A 25237-nucleotide genomic window follows, 5' to 3' on the forward strand; every position below is an offset into this window, starting at 1 on the left:
GACACTTGCTATAATATCATATCATATCGTATCATATCATATAATAATATATAATATAATATAATAATATATAATATAATATAATATAATAATATATAATAATATATAATAATATATAATAATATATAATATATATTTATATAATATAGTAAATATTATATTATATTAATATTTATAATAAATATATTTATTATAATAAATATATTTATTTAATATATTTATTTATAATAAATAAATAAATATATTATATATTTATATAATATAATATAATATATAATATAATATAATATAATATAATAAATCCGTTAAGAGAGAAAAGTCAGCGGTTTTATCCCAGTCTAGCTAAGGGTGAGAATCATGTGGTCCCCCAGATGTTGGACTACAACTCCCAGCATTCCTCAACACTGGCCAAGGCTGCTAGGAATTAATTATTATATTATATTATATATAAATATGATATAATATATTAAATCTGTTACAAAAGGAAAAGTCAGTAGTTTTATCCCAGTCTAGTTAAGGGTGAGAATCATGTGGTTCTCCGGATGTTGGACTACAACTTCCAGCATTCCTCAACACTGGCCAAGGCTGCTAGGAATTATTATAATATATTATATTATATAAAAATATAATATAATATAATATATTAAATCCGTTACAAGAAGAAAAGTCAGTGGTTTTATCCCAGTCTAACTAAGGGTGAGAACCATGTGGTCCTCCAGATGTTGGACTACAACTCCCAGCATTCCTCAACACTGGCCAAGGCTGCTAGGAATTAATTATTATATTATATATTAATATAATATAATATATTAAATCTGTTACAAGAAGAAAAGCCAGTGGTTTTATCCTAGTCTAGCTAAGAGTGAGAATCATGTGGTCCTCCAGATGTTGGACTACAACTCCCAGCATTCTTCAGCACTGGCCAAGTCTGCTAGGAATTAATAATTATAATATATTATATTATATATAAATATAATATAATATAATAAATCTGTTAAGAGAGAAAACATAGTCTAGCTAAGGGTGAGATTCATGTGGTTTTCTGGATGTTGGCCTACAACTCCCAGCATTCCTCAACACTGGCCAAGACTGCTAGGAATTACAGTCCGTCAATACCTGGAGAGACCCGATTCGTACCAATATAATCTGGTACAAGAAGAAAAGTCAGTGGTTTTATCCCAGTCTAGCTAAGGGTGAGAATCATCTGGTCCTCCAGATATTGGACTACAACTCCCAGCATTCCTCAACACTGGCTAAGCCTGCTAGGAATTACAGTTCATCAACACCTGGAGAGACCCAATTCATACCAATATAATCTGGTACAAGAAGAAAAGTCAGTGGTTTTATCCCAGTCTAGCTAAGAGTGAGAATCATGTGGTTCTCCAGATGTTGGACTACAACTCCCAGCATTCCTCAACACTGGCCAAGGCTGCTAGGAATTACAGTCCGTCAATACCTGGAGAGACCCGATTCGTACCAATATAAGCTACAATGTCCCAGAACAAAACAGATTATTGTCTTATTTATTATGATAAGTATTGATACCGAAGGAAAGGATTTGCAGGCTGAGGTTGCAAGCTGGTTTTTCAATATTCCCTGCGTTCTAGTTGCAATAATTGAGCCAACCCTCGTGTGTTTCGATTGCATGTTTTGTTCTATGGGAGATTTATCTCCTTTGCTATTATCCAAAAAATGTGACTTGTTGTACTATGTCTGAAATTGTGAAGTTTGCACACAAACTCTTAATAAATGTGTTTTACTAAAATATATTTTATGTTATTGTTTTCCGAGTGGGAATCATATGGTTCTTTGGATGTCGGACTATAGTTCCCAGCATTCCTCAATACTGAGCCTGGAATTATAGTACACCAACACCTGAAGGTCTAGACCAGGCATGGGCAAACTTGGGCCCTCCATGTGTTTTGGACTTCCACAATTCCTAACAGCCTCCATTCATGCCTCTTTGAATTCCTCATCACTGCTGGTCACAGCTGACCTCCAGTTAGAGCGCTCAAGGGCCAGGTTTTCCCAGTTCTCAGTGTCTGTGCCACAGTTTTTAAGGTTGGCTTTAAGCCCATTTAAAAATCTCTTTTCCTGTCCAACAACATTCTGTTTTCCATTCTTGAGTTGGGAGTAGTGCAACCACTTTGGGAGGCAGTGATCTTGAGGCATTCAGTCCAACAAAGTTGATGGTGGAGGACCATTGCTTCAATGCTGGTGGTCTTTGCTTCTTCTTTCACCACGGTGACATTTGTCCGCCTGACTTCCCAAGAGTTTTGCAGGATTTTTTGGAGGCAGCGCTGATGGAATCGTTCCAGGAGTTGCATGTGACATCTGTAGACAGTCCACGTCTCGCAGGAATAAAGTAGGGTTGAGAGGACAATAGCTTTATAGACAAGCACCTTGGTCTCCCTGCGGATGTCCCGATCCTCAAACACACTCTGCTTCATTTGGAAAAATGCTGCACTTGCAGAGCTCAGGCAGTGTTGTATTTCAGCATCAATGTTGACTTTGTTGGAGAGGTGGCTGCCAAGGGAGCGGAAATGGTCACCATTTTCTAATGTTACACCATTAAGCTGTATTTCTGGCATTGGAAAGGGGTTGGCTGGTGATTGCTGGAAGAGCACTTTGGTTTTCTCAAAGTTCAATGAAAGGCCGAGCTTCTCATATGCTTCTGCAAAGGTGTTTAGAGTGGCTTGTAGGTCTTCTGAATGCGCACAGACGGCATTGTCATCAGCATACTGGAGTTCTATAACAGATGTTGTTGTAACCATGGTTTTGGCTTTCAGTCTGCTGAGGTGAAACAGCTTGCCATCTGTCCGATAGATGATTTCCACTCCGGTGGGAAGCTTCCCATCAACAAGGTGAAGTATCATAGCGATGAAGATGGAGAATAGAGTTGGGGCAATAACACATCCCTGTTTGACACCCGATTCCACCTTAAATGGGTCACTTTGGGAGCCATTGCTGTCCAAGCCTGTTGCCATCATATCATCATGGAGGAGCCGCAGGATGTTCACAAATTTGCTTGGGCACCCGATTTTTTGGAGGATGGTCCAGAGAGTGCTGCGATTCACTGTGTCGAATGCCTTTGCAAGGTCGATGAATGCCATGTACAGAGGTTGGTTTTGTTCCCTGCATTTTTCTTGGAGCTGTCGTGCAGTGAAGATCATGTCCACGGTTCCTCTGGAGGGGCAGAAGCCGTTCTGGGATTCTGGGAGGGTGTCTTCTGAGAGGGGCAGAAGGCGGTTTGCAAGGATTCTTGCGAGGATTTTCCCAGCGGAGGTTAGAAGGGAGATATGATAGTTTATGCAGTATGTTCTTTTTTGAAGAGGGTGGTGATGGTGGCATCCTTGAAATCTGTTGGGATTTTCTCAGTCACCCACACTTTTTCTATGAGCAGGTGGAGTTGGTGTATCAGCTCAGGTCCTCCCTCTTTAAAGAGTTCAGCAGGGATCCCATCAGGTCCGCTGGCTTTGTTATTTTTTTGTTGGCTGATGGCATTGCTGACTTCTTCCAAACTAGGCAGTGCTGCAAGCACATCCCTGGTTTGTTGTTGCGGGATTTGTGAGAGAACATCTTCGGCCACATTGGAGCAGCGGTTCAGGAGGCTTCTTTCCAACGTAGTGCAATTGATTTTTGGTCCTTCAAGCCGCTCTGAATCCCCATTGGGGAGATGGTGGCGGGGTATAAATAAAGATTATTATTATTATTATTATTATTATTATTATTTTATCAACAAGATGAAGTATCATAGTGATGAAGATGGAAAATAAGGTTGGGGCAACAACACATCCCTGTTTGACACCTGATTCCACCTTAAATGGGTCACTTTGGGAGCCATTGCTGTCTAGGACTGTTGCCATCATGTCATCATGGAGGAGCCGCAGGATGTTCACGAATTTGTTTGGGCACCCGATTTTTTGGAGGATGGTCCAGAGAGCGCTGCCATTCACTGTGTCGAATGCTTTTGCAAGGTTAATGTCATATGTTCCATAGTTGATGGTGGTTGGTGGTGGTAGACCTAGCAGTTGGTGATGGAAGGGTTAATGTAAGTTTTGGTTCTAAAGGGCTGAGGAGTTTGTAAGTAAGAGTTCATGGGTGAAAGCAATTAAGGGTGGAGGTATGCAAGAGATGGGTTGCAGCTGGGTGTTTCTGGATATAAGGAACTAGCCTTGGGACTGATCTTTGGGAGAAAAGTATCTGTTGTGTTTTGGTGGTGGATGCTGATGGTTTTCCCCCTAGGTCTGTTGGATTTTTCGGTATCCTGACCTGTCTCCTGTAATCTTGGAATCCTGGAACCTTGAACCTTTGGACTGGCTTTTGACTATGGTATAAACTCTTGATCCCTGGACTTTGTTTATTGAACTCTTGGCATTTGACCACTGGACTGGACCCTTTTGACTACGAAGTTATTTTTGCTATCAGTTTTTGTTTATTCTGTAGCTGCATGCTATCTTTGTGTTTTATATTTTGGACTATAAAAACAGCCAGCAAGTAAGTGCTGTTTTAATTAAACTGTTTGATAAAACTGGGAGTTTGATTCATCTCTACCTAAACGAGGTCAAGCCCTAGCAACATGACAGTCAATGAATGCCGAGCTTCTTATATGCTCCCGCAAAGGTTTTTTAGAATGGCTTGTAGATCTTCTTCTGAATGCACACAAACTACATTATCATCAGCATATTGGAGTTCTATAACAGATCTTTTAGCATCATCAGAAATTGAAACAAAGTGGGTTTTAGAAACAGGCTTTCAAGTCTCTAGTCCGCTGAAAATACAACAATAAAGAATGGGATTCTCCTGCAAGGTAAGTAACAGCTGGATCTATAAATCCTTATAATAATTGCTCTTAACAAGAGATGAAATTAGGGCAGATGATGTCTTTTCTTTCAAAGCTGTCCCAGAAATCCAGATACCATGATAACCTGTACAATTTTCAAAACTATGGCAAAAAAAGCTTTTGCTTAAAGCAGCAGGTAGAAGCAGACCACGTAGGTAAGAATGGACACTTTTATTGAATTTGGTTTACAATGGATTCATTTGCTGAATTGCAACAAGGGAGGAAAATTAAGCAACTGGCTTGCTGAATGGAAGGAGACCTGTGCCTTTCCCCCTTGAAGTAGAGATGCTCGTTACCTGCGACAGGTAGAGAACTTTTCCTTCTTTGTGGAAGACGTTAAGAAAGGACCATCAATGCTAACTTAAGAGTTTGCCTTTACGGTCGCAAACATTCCTGCAGGAGAGACACGTAACTTGACAAACCATAATTCTGTGGCTAGAAACCACTCAGAGTGAACGGCTCCTTTGCAGTCTTCGATCTTCAGAGCATCAGCCGTTGGGTCTCAAAGCTGGGAATTTCTGTATACGAAGCATCTACTTTCTCCCTGAGTTTTGTACATTTCCCTCTTTCATTTCCCTTCTCACCCAAATACCTGGGAGTCACTCTGGACCGTGCTCTGACCTACAAGAAGCACTACCTGAATATCAAGCAAAAAGTGGGCGCTAGAAACAATATCATACGAAAGCTGACTGGCACAACCTGGGGATCACAACCAGACACAGTGAAGACATCTGCCCTTGCACTATGCTACTCTGCTGCTGAGTATGCATGCCCAGTGTGGAATACATCTCACCACGCTAAAACAGTGGATGTGGCTCTTAATGAGACAAGCTGTATTATCACAGGATGTCTATGGCCCACACCACTGGAGAAATTACACTGTCAAGCGGGTATTGCACCACCTGACATCCGCCGGGAAGTTGCAGCCAATAGTGAAAGGGCCAAGGCAGTGACATCTCCAGCTCATCCCTTGTTTGGGTATCAGCCAGCACGTCAACGACTTCAATCTAGAAATAGTTTTCTAAGATCTTCAGAGACCCTCGCTGGAACACCTCAGCAAGCGAGAGTCCAAAAGTGGCAGGCTCAAACCCAGAATCTCAATCAATGGCTGATACTAAATGAGAGACTCCCCCTGGGCACACAGAAAACTGGGAGATTTGGAAGGCGCTGAACGGACTGCGCTCTGGCACCACGAGATGCAGAGCCAACCTCAAGAAATGGGGCCACAAAGTGGAATCCTCGACATGCGAGTGTGGAGAAGAGCAAACCACTGACCACCTGCTGCAATGCAACCTGAGCACAATGGAGGACCTTCTTGCGGCAACACCAGAGGCACTCCAAGTGCCCAGATACTGGTCCAAGGGCATTTAATCTACTACCAAGCTTGCAATCTTTGTGTTTTGTTTGTTTGTTTGTTTGATTGATTGTTAAAAAATGCAATACAACTGTTTGGTTTGCCCCTGACACGATACATAAATAAATTTCCCTTCTGGAAAAGGTATACCTTCATGCCCTTTCCTCTCCGTTTTGCTCTCAAACTTGGGAACGATGTTGCCTTTCAGACTACAACTCCCAGCAAGTGGCTGTACGTGCTGGGGGGATTCTGGGAGTTGTAGTACCCAAAGCAATCCTCCTAAGCTCTGCCTTGCCTATTAAGAAATCTATATGAGGCTCATTTTGTATTTTTCCTCCTTTAATTGCCAAGCAACTTTAAAGAAAACAAGGAGCAGGGATTCTGAAATCACCCCAGATCAAGTGCTTCTTTTGTGGTTTTCAAGATGATCAGAAAGAAGGAATGGAATGATTTGGTGCATTAGATTTTTCCTCTCCTTGCCGTGGCTTCAGGTGAGTGGAATCTCCCCAAAAGTAGATGATTTGAGGCAAAACAGAACTTCACTTTGGAAAAAACCACGAAGGAAGTCCTGACTATTTGACACGTAAACAAGCAGCAGAGCCAGTTGGGTTGGTTCCCTGGTCAACGCAACTCCATCCCTTTGCAAGGTTTCCCATAACTGCTTCTAGGAAAGCAACGTAAGCCCCGCCACCCAGCTACGAAGTCGTGCTTCATAAATAAAAGCAACTCCTTTTTTCGAAGATCTACGACTGTTTTGAGAAAGAGAAAGAGTCTTCCTTGAAGCCTGCTGTTCCAATACCCTGAACAGTCCTTTTTCAAATTCTCCATTGTTTGCTCCAGTGAAAGACACCCTGAGTCTGGATGCAACATTTTAGGGAGATGCAGCGGCTTCGTCTCTTGTTGTCATTTCCGGGCGATGTCGTAGTTGGAACAAAACCAGTCACACGTTTCCTTCACAGCTATGAAAGGAAGGGGAGAATGTCAGAGTTAGACTCTCCAGTCTGGCACAGCAAGTGTGAGGTTTCCAAAACACACAGACTCAATCACCACACAGTATTCTTCTTCAGTTCCAAAATAGCTTTACTAGAAGCGTCTATTCACAAGCGACTACATTTTGATAATGAAAAAATGGCGACTACAAAGTACAAGACTAAACACACAGAAAGAAAACATCCTGCCCATCCGGCTGGTTAACTCCCTTTTTCTTCTCAGAGCAAAAGAATTTCTGTTATCTCAGTTTCAAGGACTTTACTTTACTCTCACTGCCTCTAGTGACTACAATTCTAGCACACAACTGAACATAACTGAATCCATCTTTGATATACAATACTAACACTCTGAAAAACATATATGTGAAATAACTACAACTATCCTGACAGAGAAAAGGTGGTCAGCGCCAAAGAAGCCCAAAAAGAGTCATTTTTGAGAGATTTAGGACATTTGTAACCCATCCTATTTTGACCTCCGCAGAGGGATTCAGGGCGGCTAACAACCGGCACACCATGGTGCCCACAACCAAAAGCATAAATATACAATTTAAATAAAAACAATATAAAAGCAGAATAAAACCCTTCAAAGAACTGCTGATTTAAGTCATTGTCCTAAAAGCACTCTGTCAAGTCCAATAATAATAATAATAATAATAATAATTATTATTATTATTATTATTATTACTAGCCGTCCCCTGCCACGCATTGCTGTGGCCCACATGGGGGTTTTGTGTGGAAGGTTTGGCCCAATTCTATCGTTAGTGGGGTTCAGAATGCTCTGTGATTGTAGGTGAACTATAAATCCCAACAACTACAACTCCCAAATGTCAAGATTCTATTTTCCGCAAACGCCACCAGTGTTCACATTTGGGCATATTGAGTATTCGTGTAGAGTTTGGTCCAGATCCATCATTGTTTGAGTCCACAGTGATCTCTGGATGTAGGTGAACTACAACTCCAAAACCAAAGGAGACTGTTTTTCTGTTGGTCATGGGAGAACTGTGTGCCAAGTTTGGTTCAATTCCATCGTTGGCAGTGCCTGGGGGAATCTTTGAATACTGGTAGCCAAATGAACAAAATCTGGCTACCAGTATTAAAAAAAGTCCAATATTACAACAGCAAAACAACAGAAAGGAAACAATCAGGGACATCTAATCACCTCTCAACAAAACATTCCCCTAGGCACTGCCAGGCCATCAAATGCTAATCAAGGTGGTCAGTTGAAACATTCACACCTAGCTCCAGCAGACAAGAGTCCTTTGTCCCACTCTGGACATTCCATAGATATATAAACCCATTTTCCTAGTCCCAACAGACCTCACAACCTCTGAGGATGCTTGCCATCGATGCAGGTGAAACGTCAGGAGAGAATGCCTCTAGAACATGGCCATTTGGCCCGAAAAATCCTACAACAATGCAAAGCTAAAGATCTCGCAAAATTACAACTCCGATTATTCCATACTATCAAGCCATGACAGTACATCAGGTATGGGCTCTCCAGGGGTTTTGGACTTCAACTCCCACAATTTCTAACAGAAAGGAGGCTGTTAGGAATTGTGGGAGTTGGAGTACAAAACACCTGGAGGGCCCAAGTTGGCTCATGTCTGCCTTGAAATACATGTCTGCCTTGAAATACAGTTTGCCCACACTTGCTTTAGGGTCACCACAAACCAGAGTTGACTTGAAAGCACAACGCTACAGAGAAAAGTCCCTCGCTACTTCGCGGTTTGTTTCTGTGGACTCGCTGTTTTGCGGGGAGCAGCAAGGGAACACTGTATAGCTCCTCCCCATTCCTTTCTCGCCAGGCTGGGTTCCCAAGGGTGCCGAGCCTGGCGAGGAAGGGACCTCTGAGGTGGGGAGCAGTGGAGGTGGCGAGAAGGAGGAGGCCGCTGCCGAAGAGGGTCTTGGCAACGTTGGCGTCCTTTTCCTCATCCTTCCGCTGCTCTCCGCTCCTTTCTTGAACGGCTGGGCACCAGGTTTGGGAGTCCAGCCTGGCGAGGAAGGGACCTCCAAGGTGGGGAGCAGTGGAAGTGGCGAGAAGGAGGAGGCCGCTGCCGAAGAGGGTCTTGGCAGCATTGGCGTCCTCTTCCTCGTCCTTCCACTGCTCTCCGCTCTTTCCTCGAACGGCTGCGCACCAGGCTTGGGAGTCCAGTATGGCGAGGAAGGGACCTCCGAGGTGGGGAGCAGCGGAGGTGGTGAAGAAGAGGCTGCCGTGAAGCAGGGACACTCTGCCCACTTGAGTGGGTGGCACGTCACTACTTTGCAGATCTTCATTTATCGCAGGTGGTCCTGGAACAGAACACTCGCAATAAGTGAGGGAACACTGTACTACAATGCGGGAAGGCCAGGAAAAGTTGAAACTTCGAACTGTTTTAATTAGTTTTAATCAGTTCGTCTTTTTAATCATTACATGTAGCATTACAAGTACATTGTCATTGTACTTGTGTTTAGTGTAATTTTTGCATTGTTATGTATTCACATGTTTTATGTAACTATGATGTTGTTGTTTATTGTTTGCGTTTTCAATTTGCGTTCTCGGTTTTTCTTTATTGTAATTGTTGTTTGAGCTTGGCCTCATGTAAGCCACCCGAGTCCCCATTGGGGAGATGGTGGCGGGGTATAAATAAAGATGATGATGATGATGATGATGATGATGATGATGATTGTAAGGCAAAGAAATGGGGCTGCTTTCCATGTCGACCTTTGGTTTGTTTGTCCTTACCTCTGTCAAAAGGTGTGAATTTGAAATCTGGGAGGTGTGCCTTCAGCTTCTTGTTGCTGGCTGTTTTCTTGAACTGCCCATCTGACTTGGTTGCGTCAAACTAAGAAAAGGCTCAGGTTAAAGGAAATACAAGTAATTGGGTGTTGCCTGACTCTAGGAAGAAGGAAGTCCTTCTTCCCAAAACTGACTGGAATATAAAGGCATTTTTTTTTACAAAAGGTCTTTATTAGGAAACCCTTCCAAAAGATACAAGGACCTCTCCCTTGAAGTCCATGGCTCTCACGATGCTGTCCGCCGCTTCTCGTATGGAGACTTCGTCTTCTTCTCCAACTGAAGATGGAAACCCAGCATGCACTGTTATGGCAAGCGTGGGGGGTTCTCCACGTTCACACAAACCATTGCTACATGCCCACTTCTCCACCACCCCCTTCCTCCTGCCAAATAGATTAATGGAGTTTGAAAACAGACTCCTCCTTTGCTACTTTGGGGGGTGTCAAATTCTGCTGACTTTTGCCATATTCTGCCTATTGGGAGAGGGATTTTAGATCCAGCAGGATTGTCTTTGAGGTGTACATTTTTCTCTTTCAAATACTGGTCGAAAGGGCATTCTTTGTCAGTGCAATGTTGCTTATAGCCTGTTAACTTTCAAATACTGATAGTCTTGTCTCCATTTTCTCCCTAGTGTACAAGCTATAGGACCTCCAGGTGTTTATCTAATTCTCCCCAACTTGTTATGGAACTGCATCCAGGCATTTTCTAGTTGCTTTAAATGAGCTATTTCAGTGCTGGTTTGGGAGCAGGATGCACCAAAGGGCCCCAAACAAGGTGGAAGGAGTTCAGAAGAAGGCAACCAAAATGGTCAAAGGTTTGGTCAAACCGCAAATCCCTCCGAGGAGAGGCTTAAAGAGTCTCTTTATGGAGAGAAAAAGAAAGTAATAACAAACATAATAATAATAACAACAACAACAATAAACTCTATCACTCATTTCCACCTGCTGCTAAGGACCTGAACCGGTGCCTGGCCACTGTGACTGTCTGGATGAGGGCAAGCAAACTGAAGTTGAATCCAGACAAGACAGAGGTCCTCCTGGTCAGTTGCAAGGCTGAACAGGGTATAGGGTTGCAACCTGTGCTGGATGGGGTTACACTCCCCTTGAAGGCGCAGGTCCGCAGCTTGGGAGTTCTCCTGAAATCATCGCAGAGCCTGGAATCTCAGGTTGCAGCGGTGGCCAGGGAAGCGTTCGTACAATTAAACCTTGTGCGCCAGCTGCACCCATACCTTGGGAAGTCAGACTTGGCCATGGTGGTCCACACTCTTGTTACATCTAGGATAGACTACTGCAACGCATTCTACATGGGATTGCCCTTGAAGACTGCTCAGAAGCTTCAAATAGTCCAATGAGAGGCAGCCAGGTTAATAACAGGGGCGGCATACAGGGACCGTACAACTCCCATGTTACGCCAGCTCCACTGGCTGCCAGTTTGCACAATTCAAAGTGCTGGCTTTGGCCAATAAAGCCCTAAACAGCCCTGGCCCAAATTACCTGTCCGAACACATCTCCCCCTATGAACCATCGCAGAGATTAAGATCCTGCGAACTGTCACAGGCGCGATTGGTGGGGATGAGAGATAGGGCCTTCTCGGTGATTGCTCCCTGGCTATGAAACTCCCTTTCTGGTGAGATCAGGTCGGCCCCCTCCCTCCTGTCCTTTAGAAGGATGGTAAAAACTTGGCTGTGGGACCAAGCTTTCAGGACAGGGCAATAAAGTGGCAATAGGAAAGATGACCAGGCCAATTAGATTTTACACGGATGACGAGTACGGTTTTAAATGGTGTATTTTAATATTTTGATAAATGTTTTTAAATGTTTATGTATTGTATGTGAATTTGTGTCCCGGCATCGAATGTTTGCCGTATATATGCTGTGCTCCGCCCTGAGTCCCCTTCGGGGTGAGAAGGGCGAATAAAAATGTTTTAAATAGTAAATAAATAAATAAACTGGGTTAGTTTAACTTGGAGAAGGCTGAGAGGAGATATGAGAGCTAAAGGGCACAACTGGTTAATCGCCCACAGCAATAGATCACTGTCGACCAGAAGGTAGCAAGTTTGAAGCCCGTCAGATTGAGCACCCGACTGTTAAGCCTAGCTTACTGTATACCTAAGCAGTTTGAAAACAGCTGAACTGTGAGTAGAAAAATTAGGTACTGCTTATAAAGCAGGGAGGTATTTTACGACACCATAAAATGCCGGCAATCAAAGAACAAGGAGAAAATACTTGATCAAAATGACTCAGCATCAAAGTAGATGGAGCAATGAGGTGAGCCCGCCACCCCACATCCATCCTCCTCCTTCCCTCCCCTCCCTCCCTCCTTGCTTGCTTTCTGTCATATGTTCCATAGTTGATGGTGGTTGGTGGTGGTAGACCTGGCAGTTGGTGATGGAAGGGTTAATGTAAGTCTTGGTTCTAAAGGGCTGAGTAGTTTGTAAGTAACAGTTTACAGGTAAAAGCAATTAAGGGTGGAGGTGTGCAGGGGATAGGTTGCAAGCTGAGTGTTACTGGATTTAAGGAGCTAACCTTGGGGCTGATCTTTGAGAGAAAAGTATTGTCATATTTTGGTGGTGGATGCTGCTGGTTTTTCCCCCAGGTCTGTTGGATTTTCGGTATCCTGACCTGTCTCCTGTAATCTTGGAACCTTGAACCTCTGGACTGGCTTTTGACTACGGTATAGACTCTTGATCCCTGGACTTTGTTTATTGAACTCTCGGCATTTGACCACTGGACTGGACACTTTGACTACGGTGTAGCTTTTGCTATCAGTTTTTGTTTATTCTGTGGTTGTGTGCAATCTTTATGTTTTATATTTTGGTCTATTAAAACAGCCAGCAAGTAAGCACTGTTTTAATTAAACTGTTTGATAAAACTGGGAGTTTGGTTCATCTCTACCTAAATAAGGCAGAGCCCTGGCAACGTGACACTTTCCTTCCTCTGCCATGGTGCCAGAGGGGCCTTCTTCTTCCCAGCAGACTCCTCTGCAGCAGGAGAAGTTCCAGTAAAGTGGCCAGCCAATGGGAGGCAGACCCTGCTGTCCGTTAATTGGCTGGGCTGGACACCCTCAGGAGCTTCAAAAGGGCTGCGGAACGCCGTGCCAAGCAGCATGCCTTCCCTGTGCCTGGTACTGGTTTCTCCAGCGATGTCTGGAAGCGGGTTTGGTTCGTCCTTCAGCCCAATTTTTGGCTGTATATATATTAAAATTAATATAGTGTCCCTACTTTGTGAATTTTCACTTATTGCGGGTGGTCCTGGAACTGAACACCCGCAATAAGTGAGGGAACACTGTAGTAACAAGCTCAGAGTTGGAGGCCGGAGTGAGAGTAGATGGGACCCCTGATGGTGTCTTATTATGGACTCTACAGTTTGTGGCTCAAAAACTACACTGCTGGCCCTTATAGAGTTGTTGCTTCCAAAACTGGATCTCAGCACTTGAAATCAATTCCGAGAATACATCTCAGTCTCGTCTTAAGATCAGTGGTTCTCACTGAAACCTGAGTTGTGGGAAATTTGTTTCCAATGTGAGGTGAGCTATCCAAGGTGCTGATTCCTATTTCCAAAACAGAGCTCAGCACCTTGGACAGCTCATCTAAACATCTAGACCAGGGGTCAGGAACCTTCGGCCCTCCAGGTGTGGTGGACTTCAACTCCCACAATTCCTTGAGGCTCGGCATTCGCCCCAAAGGCTTACCTTGGCCTCAAGGAATTGTGGGAGTTGAAGTCCACCACACCTGGAGGGCCGAAGGTTCCCCATGCCTGATCTAGACCAATGTTTCTCAACCTGGGGGTTGGGACCCCTAGGGGGGTCATGAGAGGGTGTCAGAGGGGTCACCAAAGACCATCAGAAAACACAGTGTTTTCTGTTCATCATGGGGGTTTGGAAAGTTTGGCCCAATTCTATCGTTGGTGGGGGTCAGAATGGTCTTTGATTGTAGACGAAATATCTATCTGGGCAACTACAACACCCAAATGTCAAGGTCTATTATCCCCAAACTCCACCAGTGTTCACATTCAGGCATATTGAGTATTCATGCCAAGTTTGGACCAGATCCATCATTGTTGGATCCACCTCCATCATCTCTGGATGAAGGTGAACTACAACTCCAAAACTCAAGGCCAATGATCATGGGAGTTCTGTGTGCCAAGATTGGTTCAATTCCAATTGTTGGTGGAGTTCAGAATGCTTTAGGTGAACTATAAATCCCAGCAACTACTTCTCCCAAATGACAAAATCAATCCCCCCTCCCCCAACTCTACCAGTATTCAAATTTGGGTGTATTGGGTATGTGTGCCAAACTTGGTCCAGTGAATGAAAATACATCCTGCATATCATATATTTACATTACAATTCGTAACAGTAGCAAAATTACAGTTATGAAGTAGCAACGAAAATAATTTCATGGTTGGGGGTCACCACAACATGAGGGACAGTATTAAGGGGTCATGGCAGTAGGGAGGTTGAGAAACACTGATCTAGGCAGCTTCATCACTGAACTGAGGCAGGAATCACCAGCTCCTACTATTTGGGAGCAATCATACACCTGCATGGGAGATGGAGATGCTGAAGGAAGTGCAAATTTAACAAGGCAGACCTCACCAGACAAAATGATGGGTTCTACTTCGTCGTATTCTCTTAATACCCAGAGGAAGAGACGTGCCAAGTCCTGCAGGTAGAACAGAAGAGAGATTTGGGTCCAATCCTGGTCTTTCAAGAGTTGCATAATCATTCCGAATCTGAGGGAGTGCCAATACCCACAAACATATACATATGGCTCCAGATGTCTTCCTACTATTGACTGCCCTGGTCCATCACCTGGAAACCTCCCACATGAACACATGAAGTTGTGAGTAAACCAAATATGTTACTTTACCAAAGCCTACTTCATTTTTGTCTCTTGAGTGCATGATAAAGAAACAAGCTGTTTTATGGGAGAATAGATAGGTTTTTTGGCACTGAAAACACTGCTGCTTTCATGCACTGGCAAATGTCTGTTTTCCTAACAGATCAGAGACAATAGACTCAGTCTAATAACTGAAGCCTTGAACTGAATTGCCTTGAATATTACATCTGGTTATATACCACTTGAGAAGAGTCTACGCAAATTGGTTTTTGGCTCTTCTCTGAAAGGTCATGTGCAATGACTCTTACCTTACAGGCCACAATAGAAGCCTGGGAAGACAGTATGACAAACCTCCATTTTGAGAGTGTCTGCCAGTAAAGCAGCCATCTTGAGGGAGGATAGATAGGAGATGGGAGGAGTTGGAGGTCTCCTGGGATTGGCTAGAGCAGATGGGAGGAGCCAAGACTTAGGAGGGAAAAGATTTCAGCTTCTGAGAAGAGAGAGAGTTGGGATTTGGAAACCGAAGGGAGCAGAAGTGGTTTTGAGACTCTGTTTTTCTGAGAGAAAGCATTTGGGTCAGGCAGGGCTGAATAATTGGCAAGAAAGGCCAAGCAGCGTCCTGATTACTTGTGGGAGACAACACAAGGAATTTGCTCTCTAGTTTGAGTAAGTTAGCTGTAAAAGGTGAGAGTTAGCAAATTGCTCAGAAGACAGCCTGGGTTAGGTTAGTCAAGAACTCATTGCTATTTCGCTGAAGCAGAGTGAGGGATTTTGTTTGTAACCAGTAGCTATATCTGTGAGATTAGCTCTGTTTGTAACCAAGTCAAGAAACTCTTTTTAAGCAACCATTAAGATATTGCGCTATAGTAACAAGTCAAGCGTTTGTGCCTCTCAAAAGAAGAAGTCAGTTGTCTGTTCGTTTTTATAAATAAATCTTTTCTCTGACTTTGAAGAAGCCTCTATTGTTACTCATTCCATTGGTAATCCTTGAGTAGAATTTCCAGTCAGTTTAACATCCTAATACCACAGAAAGGTCTCTTATCCAAACAGTCATTTTAGGAGCTAAGGGGAGAGCCATGTTGGCAGAGAAGGGAAAAGGTTACCTCAGAAACTCATTTTAAAATTCCTAAGACATCTTGGATGGTGGCAGCATTAAACCAAAGTGGTGGCAGCATTAAACCAAGACATCTTGGGTGGTGGCAGCATTAAACCAAAAGAAGACTGAAGCAATGTTCACTCTACCATTACACATATCTAACATGAACTTGCTACCATACTATCGCTCAGTGTGATATTACAAACAATCCTTCACAGTGGTGTTCAGCTGTGGGATATATTATAGTATATCACTTGATCCTTTGTATTAGTGTCCAGCGGCACGATATACATTGATATTTGGTGTTAGATTATAAGGGGGATTCCCTCTTTCCATTATAGTGGTGGCAAGCGGCGAGATTCATAATAGTATATAATACGTGCTTCCGTTATATCATGCTTTTCCAAAATGGTCAACCTCTGATGGAAGTCAAGCTGAAGAAGGGAAAGAATCCTGGCCCACAAACAGCTCCCATTCACCCAGATCTCCCAAATATCAAAATATCAAGATTACCAGAGAGTAAATGAACTGCCTCCTGGGCTTTCCTGTCCCCCAGACAGTAAGAGCCGTGCCGTTTTCTGCAAAAGATAAGGAATATTGAATGAATACTTTTAGCTGAGTGGCTCTAAACCAGGTATGGACAAACTTGGGCCCTCCCTCCAGGTGTTTTGGACTCCAACTCCCACCGTTCCTAACAGCCTACTGACTGTTGAAGTCCAAAACACCTGGAGGATATTCAAGCAACAGCACAGAAGCCATTTCAAATGAGAGTTTTATATTCTTGTGCTACATACTCACTCTTTGCTAAGTACACTTTGTGGATGAGCCCCGGGAGGACATGGCCGTCCTCGATGTTGTAGTTGTCGTGAGGCCCAAAGACATTGGTGGGGATGACGGCAGTGAAGCGGCAACCGAACTGTTCGAAGTAAGCCCTGATGGGAGGAAAATGAGCAAAAAGAGGAAGGGGAAAATGTTGCAAGCTTAATTAAATCAGAGCCTTAACAAGGGCTTGAAAAAAGGTTGTTCCATTATACAACATCTCCAAGAACTGTCACGATTGGACATCATAGCTCGATAAGATAAGTCAAAAGAACGACTATCTGCTTATATTATTGTACTGTCGAAGGCTTTCATGGCCGGAATCTTCCAAAAAAACCTACAACCACCCACTGCTTATATAATTGTTCCGAATGACTGTAGATAGAGTGAGCTTGGGATTCTTTTTTTGTTATGTTATGTTTTTGTTTTGATGCTCCATGTTGGAAATAGCAACCTTCTTCAAGCCTCCACTAGTTATTTGTTATGTATATAATTCAGATCGCTTACTGGTCTGGGCTTGTTTAGGACTCAGACTCTATTTTAGAACAGTATACTTTAGACTTCAGTATCAACAGTATGCTTAGAGACTCCATTGGACTTTCAGTCAGAGACTCTACTGGACTCTCAGAATAGAGAGATGCTTTAGATTATGAAGTGCTGATTCTAAGAAAGATGCCCTGTGTTACCTGCACAGAGAAACTACGTCAAATCCTACTTCGAACTAGACTGAGATGCAAAGTACCTGGATGTTGAATATATGGAGTTAGTGAGCAAACCAACTATGTTACTTTTAAAGAAGTCTACTTATTTTTATCTTTTGAGAGCAAGATTTAAAGAGAAATATATTTTAAGGGCAAGATGGATGGATGGCATCCTTGAAGTGACTGGACTGACCTTGAAGGAGCTGGGGGTGGTGACGGCCGACAGGGAGCTCTGGCGTGGGCTGGTCCATGAGGTCACAAAGAGTCGGAGACGACTGAACGAATGAACAACAACAACATATTTTAAGGGAGAGTAGATGTTTTGGGTAACGAAATGGGACAATGATATGTTGTATGTTCCAGAGTAGGCAAACCAGACACTCTCCACATCAACACTGACAAAGAAACAGCAAGAAATACTGTTGATCCACAAGCAGAAAGACATTACTTATGTTACAAACCACCACTTTCTCATTACTTTATTTTCCAGATCATCAGACTGGGCCACAGCAACGCGTGGCAGCGGATGGCTAGTAATATTATAAATATTCTGAAATCCTGCTGTATATCTTTCTGTGCATTGGCATATTTTTGTCCCTAACACTCCAAAGACGTATTTAGGATATCAGTTTAACAGCTGAGAGACCTAACTGCCATTTTCCCAAAAGGTTATGGCATCCTTTTTCAAAAAGTTGTGACTTTGTCACTCTGTCACTCCTTTCCACCTACTTCTAAGGAGGCTGTTCAGGTCCTGAACCGGTGCTTGGCCGCTGTAACGGTCTGGATGAGGCTGAACAGGGCATAGGGTTACAGCCTGTGTTGGATGGGGTCACACTCCCCTTGAAGACGCAGGTTCGCAGTTTGGGTGTGATCTTGGACTCATCGCTGAGCCTGGAACCCCAGGTCTCAGCAGTGACCAGGGGAGCATTCGCACTGCTAAAACTTGTGCGCCAGCTGCGCCCGTTCCTTGGGAAGTCTGACTTGGCCACGGGTTACATCCCGTATAGACTACTGCAAAGCTCTCTACGTGGGGTTGTCTTTGAAGACTGCTCGGAAGCTTCAAATGGTCCAGCGTTCGGCAGCCAGGTTGTTAACAGGAGCGGCACTCAGGGAGCATACCACTCCTCTGTTGCGCCAGCTCCACTGGCTGCCAATTTGCTACCGGGCACAATTCAAAGTGCTGGCTTTAGCCTTTAAAGCCCTAAACGGTTCTGGCCCGACCTATCTGTCCAAACGCATCTCCTCCTATGAACCAGTTAGGACGTTAAGATCGTCTGGGGAGCTCCTGCTCTTGGTCCTGCTGGCCTCACAAGCACGCCTGGCGGGGACGAGAGACAGGGCCTTCTCAGTAGTGGCCCCTCGGCTGTGGAACGCCCTTCCTACAGACATCAGATCGGCCTCCTCCTTATTGGCATTCAGGAAGAGAGTGAAGACCTGGCTCTTCGAACAGGCTTTCAACTAAGCAGTGCAATTGACTGACTATTGGAATATGGATTAATGGACAATGGGAGTGGATGCTGATTCTATTGATGAGACGTGATGGATTGTTATTTTGTTTATTGTTGTATTGATGTTTTGATGTTAATTAATTGATATTGCTGTTTTAATTGACTAATGATCTGTTTTGTACTGTTGAATTGGTTGTTAACCACTCTGAGTCGCCTGAGGGCTGAGAAGAGCGATATACAAGTGAAGCAAATAAATAAATAAATAAATGAACTTTTAACAAGGTCATACCTTTCCAAAGATCATAAAATCTGCAAAAGGTTATGGAGATTTCCAAAACTCCAAAGGATAATTTAAATAAAGCCGCTCTGGGTCTCCTTGTGGCGAGATCAACAACAACAACAACAACAACAACAAGCAGCTGAGGGGGAAAAGGAAGGGGCCTGAGGCTGTTAGGAATTGTGGGAGTTGAAGTCCAAAACACCTGGAGAGCCCAAGTTTACCCATGCTTGCACTAGAGCCTCTGGGGAGACTGTCCTTTCCCCACTGGAGCCTTACATAAAAGCCATCCAGCTATTGATATTGACGGAAACAGCCTGAAACAGGGAATGGTTTATAAACTGAGCAAGTTCTCAGGGACAAGAAAGAGAGCCAGAAGGGACATACCTGTTCTGGACGTCAATCATCCTCTTTGCATAGGAATAGCCAAAGTTTGAGCTGTGTGGGGGACCGTTGTGGATCTGGAAGGGAACATTCACCATTGTTTTCAATTAGTGTCTTAAAAACTTGGCGAAATCAAAACTAGGAAGTGAAGGTAGAGGAAAGATGAGGAAAGACAGGCATGGTTAGGAAGGCGTGAATGTCAGTCAACGGTGTGATGCAGCTAAAAAGGCCAATGCAATTCTAGTGTCCAGATTGTGGGAAGTTGTATGTGTATTCTCTTCTGTTTTGGTCAAAGCTCTTCACCTGGAATAATAACGCTGTGTCCGATTCTGGGCAAAGCAAATGAAGGAAGAGATGTAAAAGATGGAAAGTGTCCAGAGAAAGGCCACCAAAATAGTCTAAGTCAGTGCTTCTCAACCTGAGGGTCAGGACCCTTTGGGGGGGTCACGAGGGGATGTCAGAGGGGTCACCAATAACCATCAGAAAACACAGTACTTTCTGTTGGTTATGGGGGTTCTCTGTGGGGAGTTTGGCCCAATTCTATCGCTGCTGGGGTTCAGAATGCCCTTTGATTGTAGGTGAACTATAAATCCCAGTAATTACAACTCCCAAATGTCAAGTCCTATTTTCCCCAAACTCCACCAGTGTTCACATGTGGGCATATTGAGTATCTGCACCAAGTTTGGTCCAGATCCATCACTTTTTGAGTCCACAGTGTTCTCTGGATGTAGGTGAACTACAACTCCCAAACTCAAGGTCAGTGCCACCAAACCCTTACAGTATGTTGGTAATAGAAGTTCTGTGTGCCAAGTTTGGTTCCATTCCATTGTTGGTGGAGTTCAGAATGCTCTTTGATTGTAAGTTGTCTATAAATCCCAGCAACTACAACTCCCAAATGACAAAATCACCCCCCCCCCAACCCCACCAGCATTTTCTGCTGGTTCTAGGCATTCTGTGTGGGAAGTTCAACCCAATTCTATTGCTGGAGGGGTTCAAAATGCTCTTTGATTGTAGGTGAATTATAAATCCCAGCAACTGCAACTCCCAAATGTCAAGGTCTATTTCCCCCAAACTCCACCAGTGTTTGCATTTGGGCATATTGAGTATCTGCACCAAGTTTGGTCCAAATCCATCACTGTTTGAGTCCACAGTGTTCTCTGGATGTAGGTGAACTAAAACTCCCAAACTCAAGGTCAGTGCCACCAAACCCTTCCAATATTTAATGTTCTGTGTGCCAAGTTTGATTCAATTCCTTCGTTGGTGGAGTTCAGAATGCTCTTTGATTGTAGGTTGACTATAAATCCCAGCAACTACAACTCCCAAATGACAAAATTAACACCCGCCCCCCAACCCCACCAGTATTCAGATTTGGGCATATTGGGTATTGTGCCAAATTTGACCCAGTGACTGAAAATACATCCTGCATATCAGATATATAACAGGAGCAAAATTACAGTTATGAAGTAGTAATGAAAATAATATTATGGTTGGGGGTCACCACAACATGAGGAGCTGTATTAAGGGGTCGCGGCATTAGGAAGGTTGAGGACCTCTAGAAACTATTAATCCTTCTAAGAGAGGCTTAGGGAGCTGGGGATGCTGAGCTTGGAGAAAAGAAGGCTGAGAGAAAGGGACATGAGAGCCATGTTTACATGTCTGAAAGGATGTCCCATTGAGGAGGAGGAAGAGACGGGCATTGCCTCCTGCCACGCTGCACACCAAAACTGGGGGAAACATACATGTAGCAGCCCTTACCATGGTTTCATCGATTGGGTAGGTGGTCTTGTCAGGGAAGATGCAAGTGGAAAGGCAGGAGACAACTTTCCGAACTCCAGACTCATACGCGGAGTGCAAAACATTGTCATTGATGTGGACGTTCCTTCGCTGCGGGGGAGAGAGAGAAAGAGAGAGAAGAATCAGAAGATTCCATATATTTCAACTCTTTTTAAGGGTGCATCTACACTGTTGAGTTAATGCAGTTTGACACCACTTCAACTGCCATGGCTCAAGGCTATGGAATGCTGGGAATTGCAGTTTTCCAAAGCCTTTATTTAGTCTTCTCTATCCAAGGACACTGGTGTCGATCTAAGGTACAATTCCCAGGATGCCATAACCTTTGCAGCCCGAAAGACAGTTGCATCTGTGCTGCAGCTCAGGGTAGTTTCACCTTGCTCCCAAACACCACCACACCAGAGCTGTAGATTTTGTAGTTTATTGAGAAAAAAGCGAAGTCGAAACATAGAATAAGAAATGCAAAAGTTTCATAAACAGGACAGAGGCTTAAATGCAAAGCACAGTTCACAAGATCCAAAGGCAAAAAACATGAAGCATAACCCTTTAGGTAATGATCAAACAAGAGTCCATGGTAAAACAGTGAAACACAAGACCCAAAATCCCAGATTCAGGAAGCCAGAAGCGTGCTGCTTAAAGCCAAGGTTAATCCATAGAAGTTTGCATGGAAAGAACCACGTTGAACTGACAACTCCCGTTTGTCAGCCAGAAGGCTAAATACCCTTTGCAATCATGAACGCATTGCGATGACCCTTGGCCGACTTGGCTTCTCGCTTACCAGCTAAGCGAGCTCCTTCGGACCCTTAATTCTAAGTGTTCTTGCCTGTTCATTAATCCACTATCTTCATGGCTCTCTTTATCTTGGTCCAGCTGGACTAGAGCACCGTGGGAAGGCTGAGGAGGCAAAGACAACTCCATCTGGCCGTTATCTATCCCATTGACATTCTTTTCCCCTGAGAACTGACTTGATGTTTCCCCTACTGCACTGTCTGAGGCAGGCACAGAAATGTGAATCCCATCATCCTCTTCATCAGGGAACTCTGGCTCACAATGTTGCAACCCAGAGCAGAAAACGAGGCCCTAAGATAACCATCCACCACACTTGACTGGGAAAAAACAATCCTTTTTTATTGATGAAAAATGGTTACAAAATAAAGGAAAAATGCAAAGTCAAAAGCCACAGCAAAATCAGCAAACATGAATGTCTATGAACAAGATCAAAAACCCAAAGCCACACTGTACAATGCTGGAACCTGTTAGCAATCCACTAACCGTACTTGGTGTCCTAGAAATCTCTCAAGACAATGGCCAGAGGAACTGGGAGAACTGCCAAGGTCTTCATCAATCTAAAACAATGCCTGAACTGAGAAAGTCAGCCCGGTGGAAGGCACTTAAAGCCGAGGAATTGGTTTCGTGATATGCCTCCCTGCTTTGAAGCCCTTGTTTGTATTTCTTTTAATCGGGAAGACCTTCGCAAGCTGAGTGATTTACTCCTGTCTTGCCAGATCTGGCCCCTTCTATTCTCATTAAGGTTCCCAGGTGCAGAAGGGAGTGAAAGGTCATGGCTTCCCTCTTTAAGAATGAACACTGGTACTTTCATTTTCCAAATCTACAGAAGTTTCTTCCTCACTAATTTCAGGATCATTGACATCAAGAAGTACATTTTCATTAGCATCAGTAAGTATATTTTCATTAGCATCAGGAGGTACAAACAGAGAATCAGGTTCAAACTCAGGCTGAACCCCAACACACAAGACCCACAGGGTTCAGCTTCACACTCAGAATCAAACTGAGTCATAACAATCTGTCAAGTAGGAAATTTAGGTACAGTTTATGCGGGGAGGCAAATTTGTCTAATTCACGAGGCCATAAAAATCTCCAGCAAGCATGCAAAGAATGAGGAAGTACTTCATCAGTGTCACAAATGGTCGGTGAAGGGACAGCTCCCCTGGTGGCCGAAATACCCTCAAGAAAAGCTGGAATGTTAAATTGCCTCTTTGTCCGTCTATATATGTTGTGTCTATGGCATTGAATATTTGCCATTGTAATCCGCCCTGAGTATAAATACTGCAAATAAATAAATAAATGGGACACTTTGGAACAAAATCACTGAATCATTTTACACTGGAAAAAGAGAGGCAGTCTGTTTGTACAGATATTCCTATCACATCTCCTCCTCCTCTTGGTTTTTCCCACCACCAATTTTAAGGTACCGTTTTTGCATTTCAAATGCAGCTTCTTCTTCAAGAACAAACAAGGACAACGAACTGAAAAAGCACGAAGGGAAGATCAAAGGAACCAAAAGGAAGGATAAGAAGGGAAACAAAGGAAAGCGCTGCCTGCAGAGTTTGGAAGCAGGCATGAAAAAAGTATATGTACATAGATATTTGCCATTAAGAGGAAGAGGCAACAAAAGGCTTCTGCACTGGAAAGAAATGCACAAATACCAAGTGACGAAGGAAAACTGATCTGGCTCTTTATATTTTTCCTTTAGGAAAAAACCGAAATCGTGGTTTTGGAACCAGGCCTTTGGCTAGCAGGTATAACGGCACTTTGGACACTGAGCTGGACCATATGATTGTTATAATAATGCAAATGGCTATATGATTGTATAACTAATGTTATTAATGTATTGTTGAAGGTTTTCATGGCCGGAATCACTGGGTTGTTTACTATTATTATTATTATTATTATTATTATTATTATTATTACTATTATTATTATTATTATATTACTATATATTATTATGTCTCCATGCAGTCATGATGGCCATATGACCTTGGAGGTGTCTACGGACAACGCTGGCTCTTTGGCTTAGAAATGGAGATGACATGATTGGACTTAATGTCAGCGGAAACCTTTAAGTTTATAATAATAATAATAATAATAATTATTATTATTATTATTATTATAGTATTATTATATATTATTATGTCTCCATGCAGTCATGATGGCCACATGACCTTGGAGGTGTCTACGGACAATGCCGGCTCTTTGGCTTAGAAATGGAGATAACATGATTGGACTTAATGTCAGCGGAAACCTTTAAGTTTATAATAATAATAATAATTATTATTATTAGTATTATTATAGTATTATTATATATTATTATGTCTCCATGCAGTCATGATGGCCACATGACCTTGGAGGTGTCTATGGACAATGCTGGCTCTTTGGCTTAGAAATGGAAATGACATGATTGGACTTAATGTCAGTGGAAACCTTTAAGTTTCCTATTATTATTATTATTATTATTATTATTATAGTATTACTATATATTATTATGTCTCCATGCCATCATGATGGCCACATGACCTTGGAGGTGTCTATGAACAACGCCGGCTCTTTGGTTTAGAAACGGAGATGACATGATTGGACTTAATGTTAGTGGAAACCTTTAAGATTATTATTATTATTATTATTATTATTATTATTATTATTATATTATTATTATTATGTCTCCATGCAGTCATGTTGGCCACATGACCTTGGAGGTGTCTATGGACAATGCCGGCTTTTTGGCTTAGAAATGGAGGTGACATGATTGGACTTAATGTCAGTGGAAACCTTTGTTTACTATAATTATTATTAATAATAATATTAATATTATTATTAATATAATACATTGTTGTTGTTTGTTTATTTGTAGGTTTTCCAATGCAATTCCATAGCATACTGGGACTAGAAGTAAACTAAATTAATGACTTTTGATCATATCCATGCTTTGAAATAACCATGATCCATCTGAAAACGTGTCCTCTGCATACATGAGGGTCTTACCATATGTCAGGCCTGGGCAAACTTCGGCCCTCCGATTGTTTTGGACTTCAATTCCCACAATTCCTAACAGCCTACTATTATTTCCTGCTTAAGTGTGCAGTATTTACTTTGAAAGTAGTTGCTCTACTCCAGAAAATGTGTGG

General features: G+C 43.0%; 1 protein-coding gene across 1 annotated transcript in view; it reads right to left on the bottom strand.

The window, feature by feature from the left end:
• Positions 1 to 4999: 4999 nt before the first annotated feature.
• The window catches only part of GFUS (GDP-L-fucose synthase), a 31777-nt gene continuing 11539 nt past the window's right edge, over positions 5000 to 25237 (bottom strand). The window contains exons 4-11 of the mRNA XM_060775971.2: positions 21279 to 21407; positions 19527 to 19600; positions 16693 to 16826; positions 16408 to 16472; positions 14555 to 14621; positions 10159 to 10238; positions 9909 to 10008; positions 5000 to 7156 (exon numbers count right to left, since the gene is read on the bottom strand). Coding sequence (XP_060631954.2) covers positions 7101 to 7156; positions 9909 to 10008; positions 10159 to 10238; positions 14555 to 14621; positions 16408 to 16472; positions 16693 to 16826; positions 19527 to 19600; positions 21279 to 21407 — 705 coding nt within the window. The 3' untranslated portion in view covers positions 5000 to 7100. The remainder of the gene's footprint in view (positions 7157 to 9908; positions 10009 to 10158; positions 10239 to 14554; positions 14622 to 16407; positions 16473 to 16692; positions 16827 to 19526; positions 19601 to 21278; positions 21408 to 25237) is intronic.

The sequence above is a fragment of the Anolis sagrei genome, chromosome 4 (genome assembly GCF_037176765.1).
Source record: "Anolis sagrei isolate rAnoSag1 chromosome 4, rAnoSag1.mat, whole genome shotgun sequence".
Taxonomy (NCBI): domain Eukaryota; kingdom Metazoa; phylum Chordata; class Lepidosauria; order Squamata; family Dactyloidae; genus Anolis; species Anolis sagrei.